General features: G+C 40.4%; 1 protein-coding gene across 1 annotated transcript in view; it reads left to right on the top strand.

The window, feature by feature from the left end:
• Nucleotides 1-18328, top strand: part of CERS3 (ceramide synthase 3) — a 106023-nt gene that overhangs the window by 12940 nt on the left and 74755 nt on the right. The window contains exon 3 of the mRNA XM_043554795.1: nucleotides 12642-12815. Within this exon, the coding sequence (XP_043410730.1) occupies nucleotides 12643-12815 (173 nt within the window). The 5' untranslated portion in view covers nucleotide 12642. The remainder of the gene's footprint in view (nucleotides 1-12641; nucleotides 12816-18328) is intronic.

Here is an 18328-nt window from a genome sequence, read left to right as displayed (position 1 = left end):
ATCAGGGCCTCGTTTTTGGCCCTGAGCTGGACTTTGGCAATGTCTGTCAATTAATGACTGGAACAGAGATAAAGCAGAAATGTGATAAAGTTGAAGAGGCATCTGGAAGAATTACATTTTGGTGAATCCTGTCTCCGTAAACTGCATTTTCTCTCTTATCTTCATTACCTTTGGCATCTCAAGTCAGCTTATATAGATAGATCTTTCTACTGGCTATGGAAGCACACTCTATTTTCTCTGTGTTGTTAGAGTACAAAAGATATTCTCATAGTTAGCTTTTGCATCTTTAAGAAGGCTATGAGAAGTTTTAGTAGGTAACAAACTTGCCTTACTTCAAATCAGCCAGTAGCTTTTGTAAGTGAAACATTTACATGAAAAAATGATTGTCTTAAAATGTTAATGTGAAACAAATCACCTTAATAACACCTTTTAGTAATGGGAAACTGTGTGTGTATTGGGAAAAAGCTGGCTTTCCTGGGTTTGCTTGGACAGTGCACCTGTATTTCCCTGGGACTCCATTTCTTCATATGTACAGGGCTGGACTGGATGATTGTATGGTTTTTAGAACAAAATTTACCTTTTTTGATTTGAGTCATTAAGCAGAAATTGGTTATAAATTTTCCTAATATTGGATCAACAGTAACAAATTGTCAACAGTAACAATAATTTAAAATTTTCAACACCAAGAATTTTACCATTTTTTCATTCCTTCTAGTTTGCCTTTACACACACACACACACACACACACACACACACACTGAGATGTATATGTATAAAGTAGTATAAAAATGAGATGATATACCATCATATCATTATAGTATAGATATAATTTTGAATTTTGGGGTTTTTTTACAAGTCTAAACACTTCTCATGTTGGTAAACATCATAATTGTTAGTCTTAGCTGAATGTTATTGCATAGAGTTAACATTTCAAAATATACTTAAACCTTTCAGATTTTTAAAAATCATTATTATGAACACTGAGACTGAAGTAGTATTTATTAACTATAGCCTAAACATATTTTTTGTCCGGTTTCACATATATTCCTAGGTAGGCTTGAACATTTTGGTGACTTCTAAACTTGTTACTCTAAAGGGTGGTATCACTTATGTTTTTTTTTTAAATGTAGTAGTTTTAACTATATCACAGCACTGTATATTATTTTTAAATAACTTAATTTAAGAGGTGTCATTTAAAGAATTTAAAGTTAAAGAAGAAAGTTCATTTTAGCTCCTCCTCTTCAGAAGGGCAAATGATATTGAACAGCTTGACTCCAATTTATTATTATTTATTTATTATTTATTATTTATTAACAGGCATGTAATAAAGTGATTTACAAACATTTACTCACTCACAGAGTACATTACCACCACTGTTTTGTAGATGGAGAGATTGACATTGACATTAAGTTAGCTGTCTGGGGGCACATAGTTAGTCAACTGTCAGAACCAGGTCTTAAATCCAGGCAGTCTGGCTCCAAAATCCATGTGCTTGACTGCTGTGCTGTATACTGACTCCCTTAATATCTATTGAGCACTTACTGTTTGTACACTTACTGTATGCCAAGTTAGGGATGCTGTTGTGAGCAAAACAGGTGTCCCGCCTATTCTTGTGCATCTTGAAGTCTAAGGTGGGAGCCAGAATCCAATCAACATACAAACATGTAATTACAAATTTAATACAGGTTGTGAAGGAAAAGAACAGGGGGCAATGGCAATATTTGGTTTAGATTTGGAGCAATGTGTGGTGGGGGGCAGGGGTCATGGAAATCCTTGCTGGAACTCTTAGGGAGGCTTAAGTTGGGGCTTGAAGGATTAGGAGGAGAGAGTTGGGCGAAGATGGGGAAAAGGAGTCCTGGCAGAAGGAATAGTCAATGCACATACTCGGAGGCAGGTAAGAACTTTGTGTTTTGTTCTCAAGAGTCTGAAAGCAGACCTGACTTGCGGGATCACAAAGTGAGGAATATGGGAGGCACAAGTCAGCCTGGAAAAGCAGACAGGGATCTAGTGGCCCAGGGTCATTCCCAGGAGACCATGCAGAGGTGAGGGCGGGCCATGAGGAGCTGCCTCCAAACAAAGGGGGGTGCTGCTGGGACCCTAAGCCTCTGGCAGAGCCATCCCCACGTTGGGTTTTTCTGCACACAACAGCAAACAGTAACTTGTGATTTTCTAGGAATTAAACTTCATTGGCTCAATATTTAAGTTAGGAAGCGGGCTATTTAAGCTAGGAACCCAGATCAAGGCGTATTGTGAAATTTTATTACAGAGCCAAGAGAAACATGGCCTGAAGAGAATGGCACTAGGGGATAGCCCTGGCTTCAAAGAGAGCTTGACCCCATACAGATGCCAAGTGCCTAGTTGGCATTTTAGGAGTTTATTAGTTTTGCTGGGAAAATATCCCAATTATGTTTACTAAACAGGGAGAACTTATTGCCCTAGTGGAAAGTGATGGCTGCTCATGGGGACATTAACCTAAGCCTTGGAATGGAGAAAGGAGCAGAGGAGGAGAAGCACATCTTTCTGAAATCTCCAGGCATCATTTAATCTGTAACCAAACTCTACACACAGTATTAGAAGGGAAAAATGAGAAGGTTCTCCCTTCTGCTTTGGAACTTCAGAGGCTTTTTTCATTTTTTGATTTTTTTTGTTCAGAATAACTTTAGCTTCTGTTAATTCATATTAGATTAAGCATATTAGATTAAAAATTGGACTTTTCCACCAAGGCAGTCTGGGCCCAATCAAGATTGGAGAAAATAAAGGATTGGCCAGTAGGAAGAACTGTATAGAATGCAGGGATCACTGCTGTAGGAAACCCTCATGACCCCTGGGGCTGAGCTAGAGCATGCAAGGAAATGCCACCCTATCTGCACCACCCCCTCCCCCTCCGCCAGAGGCACACCTGTTGGGGAGGACACAGAGGAATTACCAGCAGAATAGGCTGGAAAGCAGCCCCCTAGAACTTGCCAGGAATCTGCCCTCCAGAATGCGAGGGAGACCTAGTCACTGGAAAGTGTCTCACTGGCAGCACTCCCCAAGTACAAAACTCCCCAGGGAGAATCTGCTGGCTGCTCAGGGCTCCTGGAGCCTTTCACTGGAGCCTTTTCACTGACTTTCACCAGAGTCAGGAAGCAAAACCCTTTCATCCTGCAACATCCCTCCACCATCCTCTATTGATAGAGCTCCAGGGCCAGCTAGCAAAGGGAAAATAGGAAAGGAAGCAGACCCGTTCACAGAACAGGCAAAAAAAACGGTGGATTTGCAGTTGAGAGGCAATGAATTGATAATTGGCACAGGCTCCATACAAGAAGCCCTGTAGGCAGAGCAAATCCCGAGCATGCTCCCCAGTAGGCAAAATACTAATGGAAATACAGGTCCCCAATTGACTTATTATTTTAAAAAGTCCCCCAGAGTTTTTAACTTGTTGAATTTAAATTACTGAGCTCTTTATATATTCTAGATATAATGTTTTCCTATTGCAAATATTGCAAATATTTTCTCCCAGTCTACATAGGTTTCCTTTTTGTTCTCTACGTGATATTTTTGTTGTTGTTGAACAGATGTCTCCAGATCTTATAATCTACCTGGAAAAAATATAACAAAATATGGCAATGTAGTTCTTATTTCCTTCTCCTTCATATTTTTCTATATATATGAGAGTTACGGTCTGAGCCGTTAAAACAAAAAGGACCCAAAATTCAATGGCTTCTTGACAACAAGAGTTTCTTTCTCTTGTATGTAACTGTCCAGATATGTGGTAGGCCAGGATAATGGGCTAATTGGCCTCAAAGATTGCTTCTATCCTGTCATCCCTATTTCTAGTTATTAGGATGGAAGAAAGAGAGAAACAGAGACACACAGCTTGGAATTTAGGGAGATTACTCAAGTGAATTCCACTGCTGTGTCATTGACATGGACACAGTCACGCATGGCCAAATCTAGCCACAGGGGAGGTTGGGCAGTGTCTCACATGGCAGGACAGCCACATGCCCAGGGAAAACCTGGGGCCAGGGGTATATGGGGACTGTAACCAAAAGGAAGAATACTTGAATACTCAGGACATCCTGATACCCCTCAATGACATCTTTGAGGTGATATCCTGGTTGTGTTTGCAAATGCTCTGTATTTTCCTTTTTTTTAAGCTATAGGTCTGTCTTGAATTTCTTCAAGGCTTTAAATTGATATAATGGTAAAATTTAACATGAGAGAGTTACTTATCTTATTGTAAGTCAGTTACTTCTCTACACAGAGTATAGGTTTTGTTTATTTATTGATTTATTCATTCATTCATTCATTCATTCATTCATTCATTCATTTTTCTCTTCAGTTTTCTCACTGTAAGCCCAAACATTTATAGGCTTTTAGTGCACTAATTTAATCACAATAAATATTCCTCAGAGGTAAGTTAGTCTATCACTTGCATTGTCTTATCCATTTGAAATGGCACAATTTATTTATTTTTAAGTTTGTATTTATTTTGAGAGAAAGCGCACCAGAGCACGCACGAGAGGGGAGGGGCAGGGAGAGACTCCCAAGCAGGTTCAGTGCTGTCAGTGCAGAGCCTGACACGGGACTTGATCTCACAAACTTTGAGATCATGCCCTGAGCTGAAATCAAGTGTCAGAGGCTTATAACTGAGCCACCCAGGTGCCCCTTAAAATGCTTTTAGAGCTGGAATTTACAGTTGGCTCAGTCCTTACGCCATTGACAGGAAGCAAGTAGCTGCTAATGTTTTCCTATGTGTTTATCTTGAAGGCTTAACCAGTTTTTTGGCTGAGTTAGTAGAATTCATTCCAAAGAAAACACAAACAGATGAAATGTAGATAAACATATTTACCTGATCCCTTGCACCAAATTTTAAAAATTGTTTTGCAACTAATAAAAATGAGATGGTTTTTAGATAATTAAATTACATATCACTTTTGGCTCTAGCGTCACTCCTTGATTGTTCAAAAGTCTATGCCAGCCTCGGCAAACCTTCTGTCCATCCATTCAACAAGTCCTTACTTAGTGTGTACTGTGTGGCAAGCCTCGGGTGTACAATAGTGAACAATCCAGGCACACTCTTTGCTCCTCTGGAGTTACCTTTCTTGTTAGCAGAGGACCCTGGTCCCACTGTAATCTGGCCGGTCACCCAGTCTCCAAAGCTCTCACCAACTCTCACATCCTCCAACACTAATAATACTCTGCGCTAGTGAACATCGATTCAAATGGGTCTTTCCATCACTTTATTGCTCAGAAATACACCGTAACTTCAATTAGAGTTGTCTGCCTAGTTTCCCATTTCTTGTCACTGGCCTCTGAGAGCTGTGTTCTGTTCTGTAGACTCCCTCTCTCGTCACTCTCCTCTCTCCAAGAGATATGTTCTGTAGCGTTATCTCCTAAGGTGATGGGGTTACTTACAGTCGGTACTGCATGGATAATTAGCAGTAGGGATTGCATGGATAATTACCAGAATTTGATAATTTGCCCAAAACTTCAGCCTAACTTGGAGTTCTCACCTCAGCAAGGGTTCAAGTGCCACATTTTTTTTAGTACTTTGCAAAAATGTTGCTTCAAATAGTGATGAACTTGTGGTCCAGATGGTTTTATTTCTTCAGTCCTAAGGTCAAATTTAATGGTGTTCATTTGAGAAAGTGGCTCAGCAGGCTTCTTTCACCCTGTTGGGGTTCTGTATCCATGAGGTCAGAAAATCATGAGTCATAAAAACCCACATTAGTTAGATTGTCTTCCTGCAAACTACTGGCAGCTGCAGCCGCAAATAGGGTTTGAAACTTCCACAGTATTGGCAGGTGGGAAAACACAGCTGGACTGTGATGCTTCCTCCAATACTGATACTTCCTCAAAGTAAAAGGAAATAAATGCAGGTATTTTTCTTGCAAATATTTCTTACTTTAAAAAAGAGCTTCAGATATTTTTAATGTAAATACTATGGTTCCTTCAGATATTTTTATATAAATAGGAGTTGCAGTACTCAGAGAATGGACGAGGGATGGGAAAGGGGGACTTTTGAGTAGCAGATGAGAAAAAAAAAGAAAGGCACTGGGAGTGGCCAACAAATATAATACATTTGCTTAAAGAGCATACCAAGCAGAGACAGAAGAGTTGTCAACAGAGCTGACAATATTTCAGTTGCCAGAAAGGCCTAGAGCTGAGCTAAAGGAATGGAGAGGTGGGCTGCGAATTTGCCATGGGAGTCAGTGGGCTTCCCAGACTGTCCCAGACGCCACCAGCATAGAGGCCTTGAATGACAGATTCATTGTTGCCAATGCTCAGGATTGTGCTTACAGCAGTAACCTGTGTAGGCTTTTAAAAATGCAGGCTTTTCCTGGGATGCCTAGGTGATTCAGCCGGTTGAGCATCTGGACTCTTGATTTCAGCTCAGGTCATGATCCCAGGTTATGATCCCAATGTCGTGCCACATCAGGCTCCCTGCTGAGCATGGAGCCTGCTTAAGATCCTCTCTCTCTCTCTCTCTCTCTCTCTCTCTCTCTCTCTCTCTCTCTCCCGCTCTGCCCCTCTCCCCTCCTCGAATGTGAGCTCTCTCTCTCTCTAAAATAAAAAAATGCAAGTATTCCCCCATGTCAGTATTTTCTAATTCTCTTTCCACCTGGCTATTATTGAAATATTGCTATACTTCATTAACACAGCATAAAGATATCGCTTCACTGGCTGCACAGGTAATATATCTTGTCATCTACCACACATCTTTTTAAGGCTGTGACAGGGAGGCCAGCAGTCTCTTTTACACTGAACCAAAAAATACCTTACACAGTGACTATTAATAATGCCACTGTGATTTGAAACTTAGGCAGTGCAGGAGCCAAAATGGAAGAGGGAGAGAAGAAAGGGGATAAATAAGTGCTCATTGTCTGCAAGATGAGATCAGAGGGAGGAACTGACAAATGCTACAGGCTGCCTGCCCCTAGATTCCTGCTTCTCCATGTAAGCCCTCTTGGTTAGAGGCAACAAAATCCACCTCTCTCTTAACCATCTTAAACACAGGGCTTCATTGGAAGCAGCCCACAGCCCTGAAGGAAGGCCAGTGGACCAGACTTGGATGACAGTGGAAACCAAGAAACCGGGGGTGGGGGGGTGGGGTGGGGGGATGGGATCAGGAAGGCCAAAAAGCTAAGAGATGACAACGATCTTTTCAACAGCAGCGGCCTAGGCAGGATGCCATCGGCTGCCGCTGGATATCGCTGTCTGCTCCAGACTCAAAGCCCTGAGAAAAGCATCCAACTGGCCAAGCCTAGGCCATCCCAGCCAACTGTCAGCAGATGGAGAACGGTCCATGTTGGCTCTCTCGGTGGGAAAGGCAGTGCTCCGCCCCCCCCCCCCCCCCATTGGTGGTGATTTCCCCTGCTGCTCTGAGAGCCAGATGCTGGGCTACCTCCAAAATGGCATGTCCGATACACTAGGGTCAGGGAGAGGTGGCTATAAAGGAGGCCAGAGGTACTGGCACAGGCTTGTGGCCTTAGGAACAGCTAGCAGGAGGCTGAGGGACTGTGACCTGTTTCTTGCTAGTCGACCCAAGTGGCCCAGAGGATTGGAGACTGCTGGCCCCGGTTTTCTTCAGCTCATTTCTCTGTGTTTAGCCTCTGATCTAATCCTGAGAGAAGTAACAGGATGGTAGAGAGGCTGGCTGGAGGCATCGCCTGAATTTTTAAAGCCCACTGCTAGAGCTGAAATGTGGGGTTGTGGATGTCTACCGAACACCCTTAACCCAGGGGGGCAATCATCTAGGACAGCCGCTTCTCCTTCAGGGCGGTTAGTCTGTTTTTGCTTTTAAAGCATGCTATTTCTTTCCCCCAGAAAGTCATGAGCTTTAAGTCATGCTGAAATCTGAATCTGGATATAGTCTTTCCTTCATTTAATTACTTTTCTTGGTTCGTGGACACAAGCTTGACACAGGTGAATTTGGGAGGTAAAACATAAACCCCATAAATGAAATAATGGGAAGCTTTAGCAGGATGAGCTCTGGGTTAAAAGGGTTGAAGCGGAGGAGGCTTCTTTTTTTAATTTTTTAAAAGTTTGTTTATTTATTTATTTATTTATTTATTTAGAGAGCAGGGGAGGGGCAGAGAGAGAGGGAGAGAGAGAGAATCCCAAGCAGGCTCCACACTGTCAGTAAGGAGCCTGATGCAGAGCCTGAACTCATGAACCACAAGATCATGACCTGAGCCTAAATGAAGAGTCGGACGTTTAACTGACTGAGCCATCCAGGCACCCTGTGGAGGAAGCTTCTTTCCTGTTTCTTTTTTCTTTTTTTGTGATATAATTCATATACCACACAATTCACCCATCTAAAGTGTGCAATTCAACATTTTTAGTATCTTCACGATTGTGCAGCCAACACCACATTCAATCTTTGAACATTTTCATCAGCCCAAAAAGAAACCCTGTACCCATTATCAATCACTCCCCATTTCGCCCCACACTCCCTTCATACACCCTAAGGAACTAGTAACCTACCTTCTGTCCCTATGGATTTACCTTTTCCGGACATTTCACATAAATGGACTCATACAATATGTGGCCTTTTGTGTCTGGCTCCTTAGCACACTTTCAAGAGCCATCCATGTTGTAGCATGAATCCTTCCGATTCTCCTACATACCCTCTTGAATGCCTACATGTGGAATTGCTGGGTCATATGGTAACTCCACGGTGAACGTTTCAAGGATCTGCCAGACTGTCTTCCACAGCATCTGTACCATTTTACTTCCCACCAGCCATGTCCTCCACATCCTTGCCAACACCTGTTATCTTTATGATGATAACCATCCTACTGGGTGTGAACAGTACCTCTGAGGTGGTTTTGATTTGCATTTCCTTCATGGCTAATGAAGTTGAGAGTTTTTTTCATGAGCTTAGTGGCCATTTGTGTATCTTCTTTGGTGAGATATTCAGGTTCAGATTCTTTGCCCATTTTTAAGTTGGATTATGTGTCCTTTTATTATTGAGTTGCAAGAGTTCTTTATATAGTCTAAATACAAATCCCTGATCAGACATATGATTTTCAGGTATTTTCTCCTATCCTGTGGGTTGTCTTCTTCACTTCCTGATGGTGTTCCTTGGCGCTCAAAAGGTTTTCATTTTGATGAAGTCCAATTTATCAATTATAAAAATTTTGGCATTTGTGCTTTTGGTGTGATATGTAAGGAGGCTTTGCCTAACCCACAGGACTGCGTAGACCTATCTAGTCTTCTAAGAGTGTTTTAATTTTAGCCCTATAAGGGTCCATAAAGGCCTATAAGGTGTGTGCTTCATGTTGAGTAAAACTTTGTGAATGGTGTGAAGAAGGGATCCTTGACTGTTTGAAGCAGCAATAATTGATGTTTGGTGGCAGCACATAAAAAAGAATGAATAAATAATTAGATTTATTTTTTTCGCAGTCTGAGCCACATTTTCCAGGGGGCCACCCTCAACTTTTGTATTGTTTCTATTTCCCTTTAAATGTTTTAAGCTGTGGGATATTAGCATTACTATGGCTTTCAACATCTTGGTTCATTGCTTGCATATGAGGCACAAGGGCATAATTTAGAGTGGCAACTCCTAAATAGCTGTTGTAAACTATTTATTTAATTGTGTTTCACTCTGGACAAAATAATCTGTGCTGCCTGGAGTTGCATTCTAGGAGTGAGCGAACTATTTTGTATAACAATTACTATAACAATAGCAAAAGAAAAAGTAACTCAATCACCATTGCTGTTTGTTCCCTGAACCCTAGATTATTAAATTAAAAAAAATTTTTTTAACATTGATTTATTTTTTTGAGAGACAGAGACAGAGTGCAAGTGGTCTCCCAGGGAGACACAGAATCCGAAGCAGGCTCCAGGCTCCGAGCTATCAGCACAGAACCCCACCCGAGGCTCAAACCCACAAACTGTGAGATCATGACCTGCGCCAAAGTTGGAAGCTTAACCGACTGAGCCACCCAGGCACCCTTAGACTATTAAATTTACAGCCAACAAAGTTATGAACATACTGAGGCAAAGTTTTAGGGGAAAAAAAAAAATCTCTCTGCTCTTGCAGGTGTAGCTCATTCTGATGTGGTGAAGGTTAAGGCCTGGCCCAAGATTTGCCCATTACACAGAGCCTCCCATGGCCAGAGTTGGTTTCTGAGATCTGTAGGAAGTTTGAATTTCAGCTGGAGTTGGACTCAAGGCTTAGGCCTGTTCTTTTACTGAGCTGTATCTGGCCATGCATTCAAAACAGATTACCTCTCTTCATGCCTTCTTTTGGCCAGTTATGTCAGATGTCCCAGGCAACCGAGCTTGAATCGCCAGTTCCCTTCCCAAAGTGTGTGACTTCCCCTTCCTGACTACCCTCTCCCCTGTTCTCACTGCCTCCCTCTGAGTCCAGAGCCACACGAGTCCTGACTCAGTCATAAGCTCCCTGAGTCCAGGATCACCCCTTTCTTTTCTGTAGCCCCACAGCCTGATAGGGAGGAAATATCAACTAGTCTTTCTTGATTATCTTCATTCCATATTTACACAACTGCAGCTATATTCATAGGACTCATCCTCCCCCAGAGTAGAAATCAGAGTGAAATGATTAACACATGAGAAAGAAGGCAGCGCTTCTCTTTCTGCACACAAGCCTTGCAGCTGTGGGTGTGACTGAGTTAGTGCTACTTCGGATAAGCACATCTCTTAACATTGGATGAGAGACGAAATGAAGCACGGAATTATCTCAGCAGGCTTCAGCTGTTGCTTGGGGTGTGGATTTTTCAGAAGGATATCGGGGTCCACACTCCGGAATTCTTCCTCGCCTGAAGTTGGAAATCTGTAACGTCAGGACTCCACCCTCTGATCCTCACCTCTGATTGAGACTTCCTGCCCTCTGGGGTCCTTAGTCCCTCCCATCATACTTGTTCTTTGACCTCTGCTTCTTGGCGTTGTCTATTTCCCCCTTCAACCTCACTTCTCTCTTAATTCTTTGTTCTCTACCTCGTCGGGATCTCATGCGTAGTTTCATGTAGGATGTTACTATCAGCATACTCAGTGCCTGATTCCAGCACTGCAGTGCAAGCCTTCCCATTTCTGACTGTATCCAGCACTTGAAACTCCTAATTGCTCTCCAGTCTTCCTGTCTCCTGAAATGGACTCCATACCACTGCCAACCAAGTAGCCACATATGTGCTTGGCCAGGGGGCTCACGGGCCCTTAACATCCAGCCCTCAGCCCACTGGGTAGAAGGGCTGTGTCTGCCCAGAGGCGACACCATCCTCCTATCTGCAGAAAGACACCATTTGGGCTCACAGAGGACCTGGCTGCCAAGTGGCCTTTGAAAAATATCTGACCATTTTACTCCTTTGCATAATACTGTTCAGTGGGTGTCATTAGCTAAAGTCCAAGCTACTTAGCATGGGTCTCACACCCTCCATGACAAAGTCCTACTTGACTCACCAGCCTTTTGATGAGAGTGACGATATGATTTATTGGCCAAACTAGAGCACTTCTGAAAGTAAGGGGGCACTATTAAGAAGCGTGCCAAGGCAATGAACTTAGACTGTGGGGGCACCTGTGTGTAACCATCCCACACCTTGGATTCTTACACTGTAGTAGTACCAAACTGCTGGTCGTGTTCAACAGGAACTGCAATATTTACAAATCAAGATGTTTCGATAGAGTTACTTTGACCACCTTGTGATCAATCTGAGGACATTTTGATTCCTTGCTCTGTATAACTATTAAAAGATGAAATCAAAACATCCTCAAGGTCAATATGTCAAGACTAAAAATTGTTTATAACTTAAACAATGAGATTAGGACATCTAATTCTGTTTTCTTCTTTGTTTCTGGTTATTTGATCATAGCATTTTTCCCTCCTTAAAACTTCTATTTCCCACTCCCATTTCCTGCCTTTCCCTGGTTTATCTCCATTATTGTTCAGGACATCTCAAGGATCATCTGTTCCAGGGATCTTTCTCTGACACTTCCTGGCTGGGCTCAGTGCCCATCATCTCGTTCCAACAATACCCTGTGCCTTTTTTATTGTACCTAAAAAAGATATGTCAAAGTCATCTAGATATTCAGGCCTGCCTTGCCCACAAGACTGTAAGGTCCTCAAGACAAGAATGCTATCTTTTCAATCTTTATATTTTCAGTGCCTAGCATAGTGGTTGACAAATAATAGAATCTCAATAAATATTTGTTGGCATGAGCAGATTTGAGCTCCTTATTGTACTATGAAATTAAATATACTTGTTCTTTATTTCCCAAAGAAGTTCTCAGGGTACTAATGTAGATTTATACATACTTGGAGCTTTCATGAGGTTGACCTTGGGCGTGTTGAAGTTGTAGAGATAGATTACTGTTAAATAATTTTTCATACCATAGAGTCATAGAAGAGGAAGAAACATACCCATGATATCAATGTATGTTGTGCCAAAAGTATGAACAGTGGTATGTTAAACTTCAGTTTGCCATGCCACAGCCAAAATTGTTCTGAGAGTATCGGCAGAGTAATTCTTGTTTAATGCAATGAACAATCATGAAACCCATTGAATAATAGGATTCCATTTTGCCTTGTCTTCAAAACTCTCTGGCATAGGTATTTTGAGTAATGGTGTTCGATGTTATTTTAATTTTAAGTATTTGCTTTATAAGCCTAACATATTCTTTTTCCATCTCTCTAGAATGTTTCAGACGTTTAAAGAATGGTTTTGGTTGGAACGGTTCTGGCTTCCTCCAACAATAAAGTGGTCAGATCTTGAAGATCATGATGGACTTGTCTTTGTAAAACCCTCTCATTTGTACATGACAATTCCGTATGCTTTCGTCTTGCTGGTTATCAGACATTTCTTTGAAAAGTAAGTAGTATTTGTGTGTCTTTCCTTCCCATTCCTCTTCTTTGCCCCAACTCTGGAATACTGGAATCTTTGTAAGAACATTAAATAATCTGTTGTTCAGAGGTGGCCATTAATGGGCTACAGATTTCTGGGGGAGTTCATCAAATAGTATATACACCAAACATTATCTAGAAGCCGAACAAATGAAAATTAGGAGCACAATCTCCTCAAGTGTGTTAGTTTCACAGTGAAGAAAATTGAGGTCAAGAGATGTTAAGGATCATAGGATTTATTAGTGCCAGTGACAACGTGGGGACCCACTTCATCTTCCATGTCGCATGCTGTCTGACAAAGGATAAACGTTCCCAGAAAGTCAGTGCTAGAAGAGTCTATGTCATTTTAGAATGCCTATAAAATAGCAAAAATGGCTCATTAAAGACCAAACTTAATATTTGCTTTATAGCATAATTTTAAAGGTTTACTGAAAGTTTTAATAGCAGTCCTTCATTCCAAAGTATAAGGAAATCAAAGAAAAAATATCAATTTGCTTTCTCAGAAAAAGCAAACTTTTCTTTTTCTTTAATTTAATTTAAATAGATACTGCTTCCAACCTTTTTATTAAAACTGTGCTTGTGTTATGATAACAGGAGATAAATGTTCATCTATAATCTCCATGGCTGTCTCTATTTCAAAAACTGTTATTAGCACATTAACTTTTTTGGAGCAAAAAGAATATTTGAATGTCAAAGTTGGAAAAACTTAAGACAAAACTTGATAAAGATCATTTAGTCCAAGACTAACTGTAATTCAGATCATATGTTTATAACCATTTGCAGGGTCCTTATCTCAAGAGTTAGTTTGACCAACTCTGCTTCATAGATTCTCCAAAAGGTTTTTGTGCAAATAACAACTTTACTTGGGCCAACAATGTGCTATTGCTATCGAGAGGAAGAGGAAGCCCCTGGATACCACTTAAACTTTAGCTGGAAACATTTGCAAATGTTCTTCCTTTTTGACCATTAATTCCACTTTTTACTCACATGTTTGGATTTGTCAAAGAATGCATAAATAAAGTAGGATTTGCCGCTGCACGTCCGATTTAGCAAATTACTTTCTACTACCCTGAACTCCTTGCTTGTCTTACATAGCATGTGGTGATCTTTGAATTTGGCATCCAGGTCTTCTCCTGATTTGCACTGCTGATTTCCCACTTCTCGGTGGACAGCTCCATTTTTTACATTTTGATCAGGACTAGAACTAGAAAACTCTTTTGGTTGCCAAAGCAGCACAGCTGTGGAGGACCAACTTGCTCTGTCTTAGTCTAGGCTGCTCCAACAATAATCAGGAAGGAATCCAATCCTCTTGTAATTCCTAGGACCATTCTTGCTTCTTCTCAAGGGATTAAGTATAGTCTATGTCATTTTTCCAATCTCCTCATGTAGCTTTAACTCCCAATAATTCACCCTTAGCTTTTTCCATTCACTACAGAAAATGATGTGTTGGTCCACTAGCCTCACATCTCTGTTTGAATGCAGTAGAAGTAAGGAAAATCTAACTTGGAAGTGAGATTATGTCTTTTGAAGCATGCATTTATATCTTTTTCAAAGTTTACCATATCATTTGCATTAGATTAAACCACATATGTCATAAATAAAATATTGCTTACACCTTGCATTTGAATAGAAACTTACAGTTTAACAAGTACATAAAATCACAACTGATGTGATCTCAGTCAAGAAAATAAGAAGTGAGTAACCTGGCCAAGATCGCATAGTTAGTATTCAAGGGGTAGATTTGGGACATGAACTGACATGTTATGACACCAAGTTCAGGGCTGTTGGGTTTTTCTTTTCCCATTATACCAGTACTTCTTGGACTTTCACAGTACAATACTCCTGATGGCAGACAAGAGTTACTTAGTATCTCTTGAAAATACAGAAAACATAAGCTAGCAAATGTGAAATTTTCTGAACTATCTTAAAAACTCATGTAAATTTGATACTGTTTCAGCATCTCCCACGATATATTTATCACACGAAACCTTCCTTCTTTGGTCCTAGACTGTGTTTATATTACACGTACTCATCCCATGAAGTGACCAGTAGCTGTGATTTGGCCGGTTCATTTTTATCCCTTAGTGCTAGCCAGGAGCCATTTAAGATCAAAAAGTGATGTCCCTTCCTAGAATAGCAAGAACGGAGAGAGAGAATTGATAAAGAACAAAGAAGTAGATCATTTGAAAGGGACTGACATTTGCTTTGTATTTTGGACTCCTTTTCCTTCTAAGTTTTAGCTTGTAGCATATGTATGTGCATGTTGTTGTTGCTGACTGAGGTTGGTAGTGGGGAGTCCAGCACAGCACTTTCTAACCAGTTTTTCCAGACTCTTCTATGCTTTCCTTTATGTGTCTGAAATGTGATTTAAAGGGGATCTGAGCCACTCAAATTTAAATACTTGTGGAATAAACACATTGTCTCAAAGTAAATTGTGGTCCCAGAAGGGTTAAGGCAAGGACGGAGGTGGTAAAGTCAAAAGGTAATCTTTTTTCTTTCATTTAATTGTGCCTTGAATACATTCCGCATTTCTACCATTTCTACTGAGCAACATAAGCTCATGATGGGCTAATATGTCCTCATTCTTCAAAGAAGGAAAGGTGGAATGACCCATCTGTAGCAATTTCCAAGAGTTGAAGAAGGATTGTTATTAACTGTCCTAAACTGAAATAGTCTCAAAATATGTACATTAGACTCAAATGTTATCTGAGACTTATATTGCTCCAGATATTTTGTTCTCTCATATAAACCCCGGCTTGGGGCGCCTGGGTGGCTCGGTCGGTTGAGCGGCCAACTCTGGCTCAGGTCATGAGCTTACAGTCCGTTAGTCTGTGAGTTCGAGCCCCGCCTCAGGCTCTGTGCTGACAGCTCAGAGCCTGGAGCCTGACTTGAGTTCTGTGTCTCCCTGTCTCTCTCTGCACCTCCTCCACTCGTACCCTGTCTCTCTCTCTCTCTCTCAAAAATAAATAAACATTAAAAAAAATTTTTTTTAATAAATAAAATAAACCCCGGCTTAAACTCTGTTCAAAGAGTCTTTGAATCCTTCGTTAGCAACTGGGAATCGACCATAATTATGCCAGTGGGTTATTGTTTCTGTTTAGGAGAAGTATTTAATTTTTTTTATGTTTATTTATTTTTGAGAGAGGGAGAGAAAGCAGGGGAGGGGCAGAGAGAGAGGGAGACACAGAATCCAAAGCAGGCTCCAGGCTCTGAGCTGGCAGCACAGAGCCCTACATGGGGCTCCAACTCACAAACTGCGAGATCATGACCTGAGCCGAAGTTGGACGCTTACTGAGTCACCCGGGTGCCCTGTTGTTAAGGAACAGTATTTAGACTTCACATGCTTAATATCTGCCTAGGGCTGCCTTCCTTTTATTCTATAAAAGAATATTGAAAAAAGGGGAGGGGGATCTCAAATTGCTAGGCTTTTGGCTCCCAGGCAACTGATGAAGTGCCAGATGAAGAGGGGGCTGTCTGGGTGTCTGCATGGGGCCATCTGAAGGCTCAGTTCTGCAATAGTAGCAAACCTGAGAGACTCATTCCTTGGCAATTAACCTAACATTGAACCGTTTACATGGGAGCAGAAGTTCGCATTCTTTTTTCTTCCTCTTGGACATTTTTTTTTATATTCCATATCCATAAAATGAAAGTTCAGGCAAGTTAATCTCTAAGGTATTTCTACAGTTAAGACCTGTCTCCCTTCTCTTTTCAGTTTATCAAATATTTTTATACTCCATTCTTTTCTCCTTTTTCAAAGCAGAGTTTTAAATTAAGTACCTCTTCATAATTATTTATACTTACATCAGATGAAGTGATTGATTTTCCAGATTTATTTGAAAAGGAAAGATAATGCTAAAATAGAAAACTATATACTTCCTGTGTTTCATCAAAAATGTTATTTCTGTCCTTGAAACCTGGGCATCTTAAAAAAAAAAAGAGACCATATTTCTCTTTTTTGGTTAAAGTAATCATTTTAATACAGGTGGGTTCCTCAGATCAGCAAGTATGCTATGGATATGTATATTCACCCATTGTATATATTTATCCATATACTAATCTCCCACATGACCCTCTAGAGTGGAATGTTACACTTTACTCGGCTTTGAGGTTGGTTGTATTCCTTTACTGCATAAAGCTTTTTTTGGCTCAATTCTGCTTTGCTTTTAAAATTGTTCCTAATTTCTTCATTTCTAACATTTGAAAGAGCATTGAGTGACTCTGACTGAGAACATTACCATATTAAAACATTGTATATTTGTGTTATTCTATTAGTAAAAACAATGAATGTTTCCCTCCCAATAAAATGTTTCAACTCGTAGGTTGGACAAATGAACAAATTCCATTATTTATGCAAAACCTTGTCAAATATGTATTTGGAGACTTTGTTAGTTTCAAGGACATCTTAGTTTTTGTTTGATTTGGACATTTTATGTGAAGGGAAAATTAATTAATCATACTTCTCAAATCATAGCATTCTCTCTTTGGTCTGTGTAAGACCTCTTGACTGATTGATTTGAATTAACTCTTTTAATTAATTACCTTTCATCCTTGTTTCCTAGTCCCATTCCTGCCCTCTGGGTTCTAATGGATTTGATGGCTTTTTGTTTGTATGACCCAGCAAAACATGTGCACAAACATAAAGTGCATGTTATCGTTGGTTGACATAAACGGTATTGTGATGAGACCTCATTTTCTTTCTTCTTTGTAAAAATGCAGCCTCGTGTTTTATGATCTATCCACATTGCTCTATGTACATGTGGCGCATACTTAGTTTGTTTTTCTATGTCTCTGAAATGTATGGGCCATTTCCAGGAGAATTCAGTCCATTTGAAAGTTGGATTGGCTTATATATTTTATCAAATTGTTTTAGAAAAAATTTTATTCAACTCCCACGGTCATAAAAAAGTGAATTGAAGAGCTAAATGATCATTCATAACCAAAAATTTCTGGCGTTTAATTAAACACAGAAACCTCTAAGTAAGTACTAAAATAGACTGACCTGGCAGAAGATAGAGCCTTTGTTAGAACTGAAGAAAGAATAGGGACATATCGTTATTTTTTAAGATCAGCTTTATTGGGGTATGATTTACATATAATAGAGTTCATCCAAAACTTGATGCCTTTTAACCACTATACAGTCGTGTAACCATCACCACAATTATGACATGGAAGATTTCCATCAGCTTAGAGACTTCCCTGTACCCTGTCTGGTTTATCTTCTCCCTTCCTACTAGCCCCTGGCAATCACTGATATGCTTTCTATCAGCATAATTTGCCTTTTCTATTACTAGAAATGTAATCGTGTAGATCATAGTCTTTTGTGTCTGGCTTCTTTCATTGAACATAATGCACTGGAGATTGTTTTCATGTTGTTGTATGTATCAGTGATTCCTTGTCATTGCTGGGTAGTCTTTCAACACTGATACACCACAATTCATTTATCCTTCAACTAATTGTTGGAAATTTGGATTGTTTATAGTT

The sequence above is a fragment of the Prionailurus bengalensis genome, chromosome B3, assembly GCF_016509475.1.
Source record: "Prionailurus bengalensis isolate Pbe53 chromosome B3, Fcat_Pben_1.1_paternal_pri, whole genome shotgun sequence".
Lineage (NCBI taxonomy): Eukaryota > Metazoa > Chordata > Mammalia > Carnivora > Felidae > Prionailurus > Prionailurus bengalensis.
The sequence above is the reverse complement of the archived record's forward strand: the minus strand, read 5'-3'. Positions and strand labels throughout refer to the sequence as shown.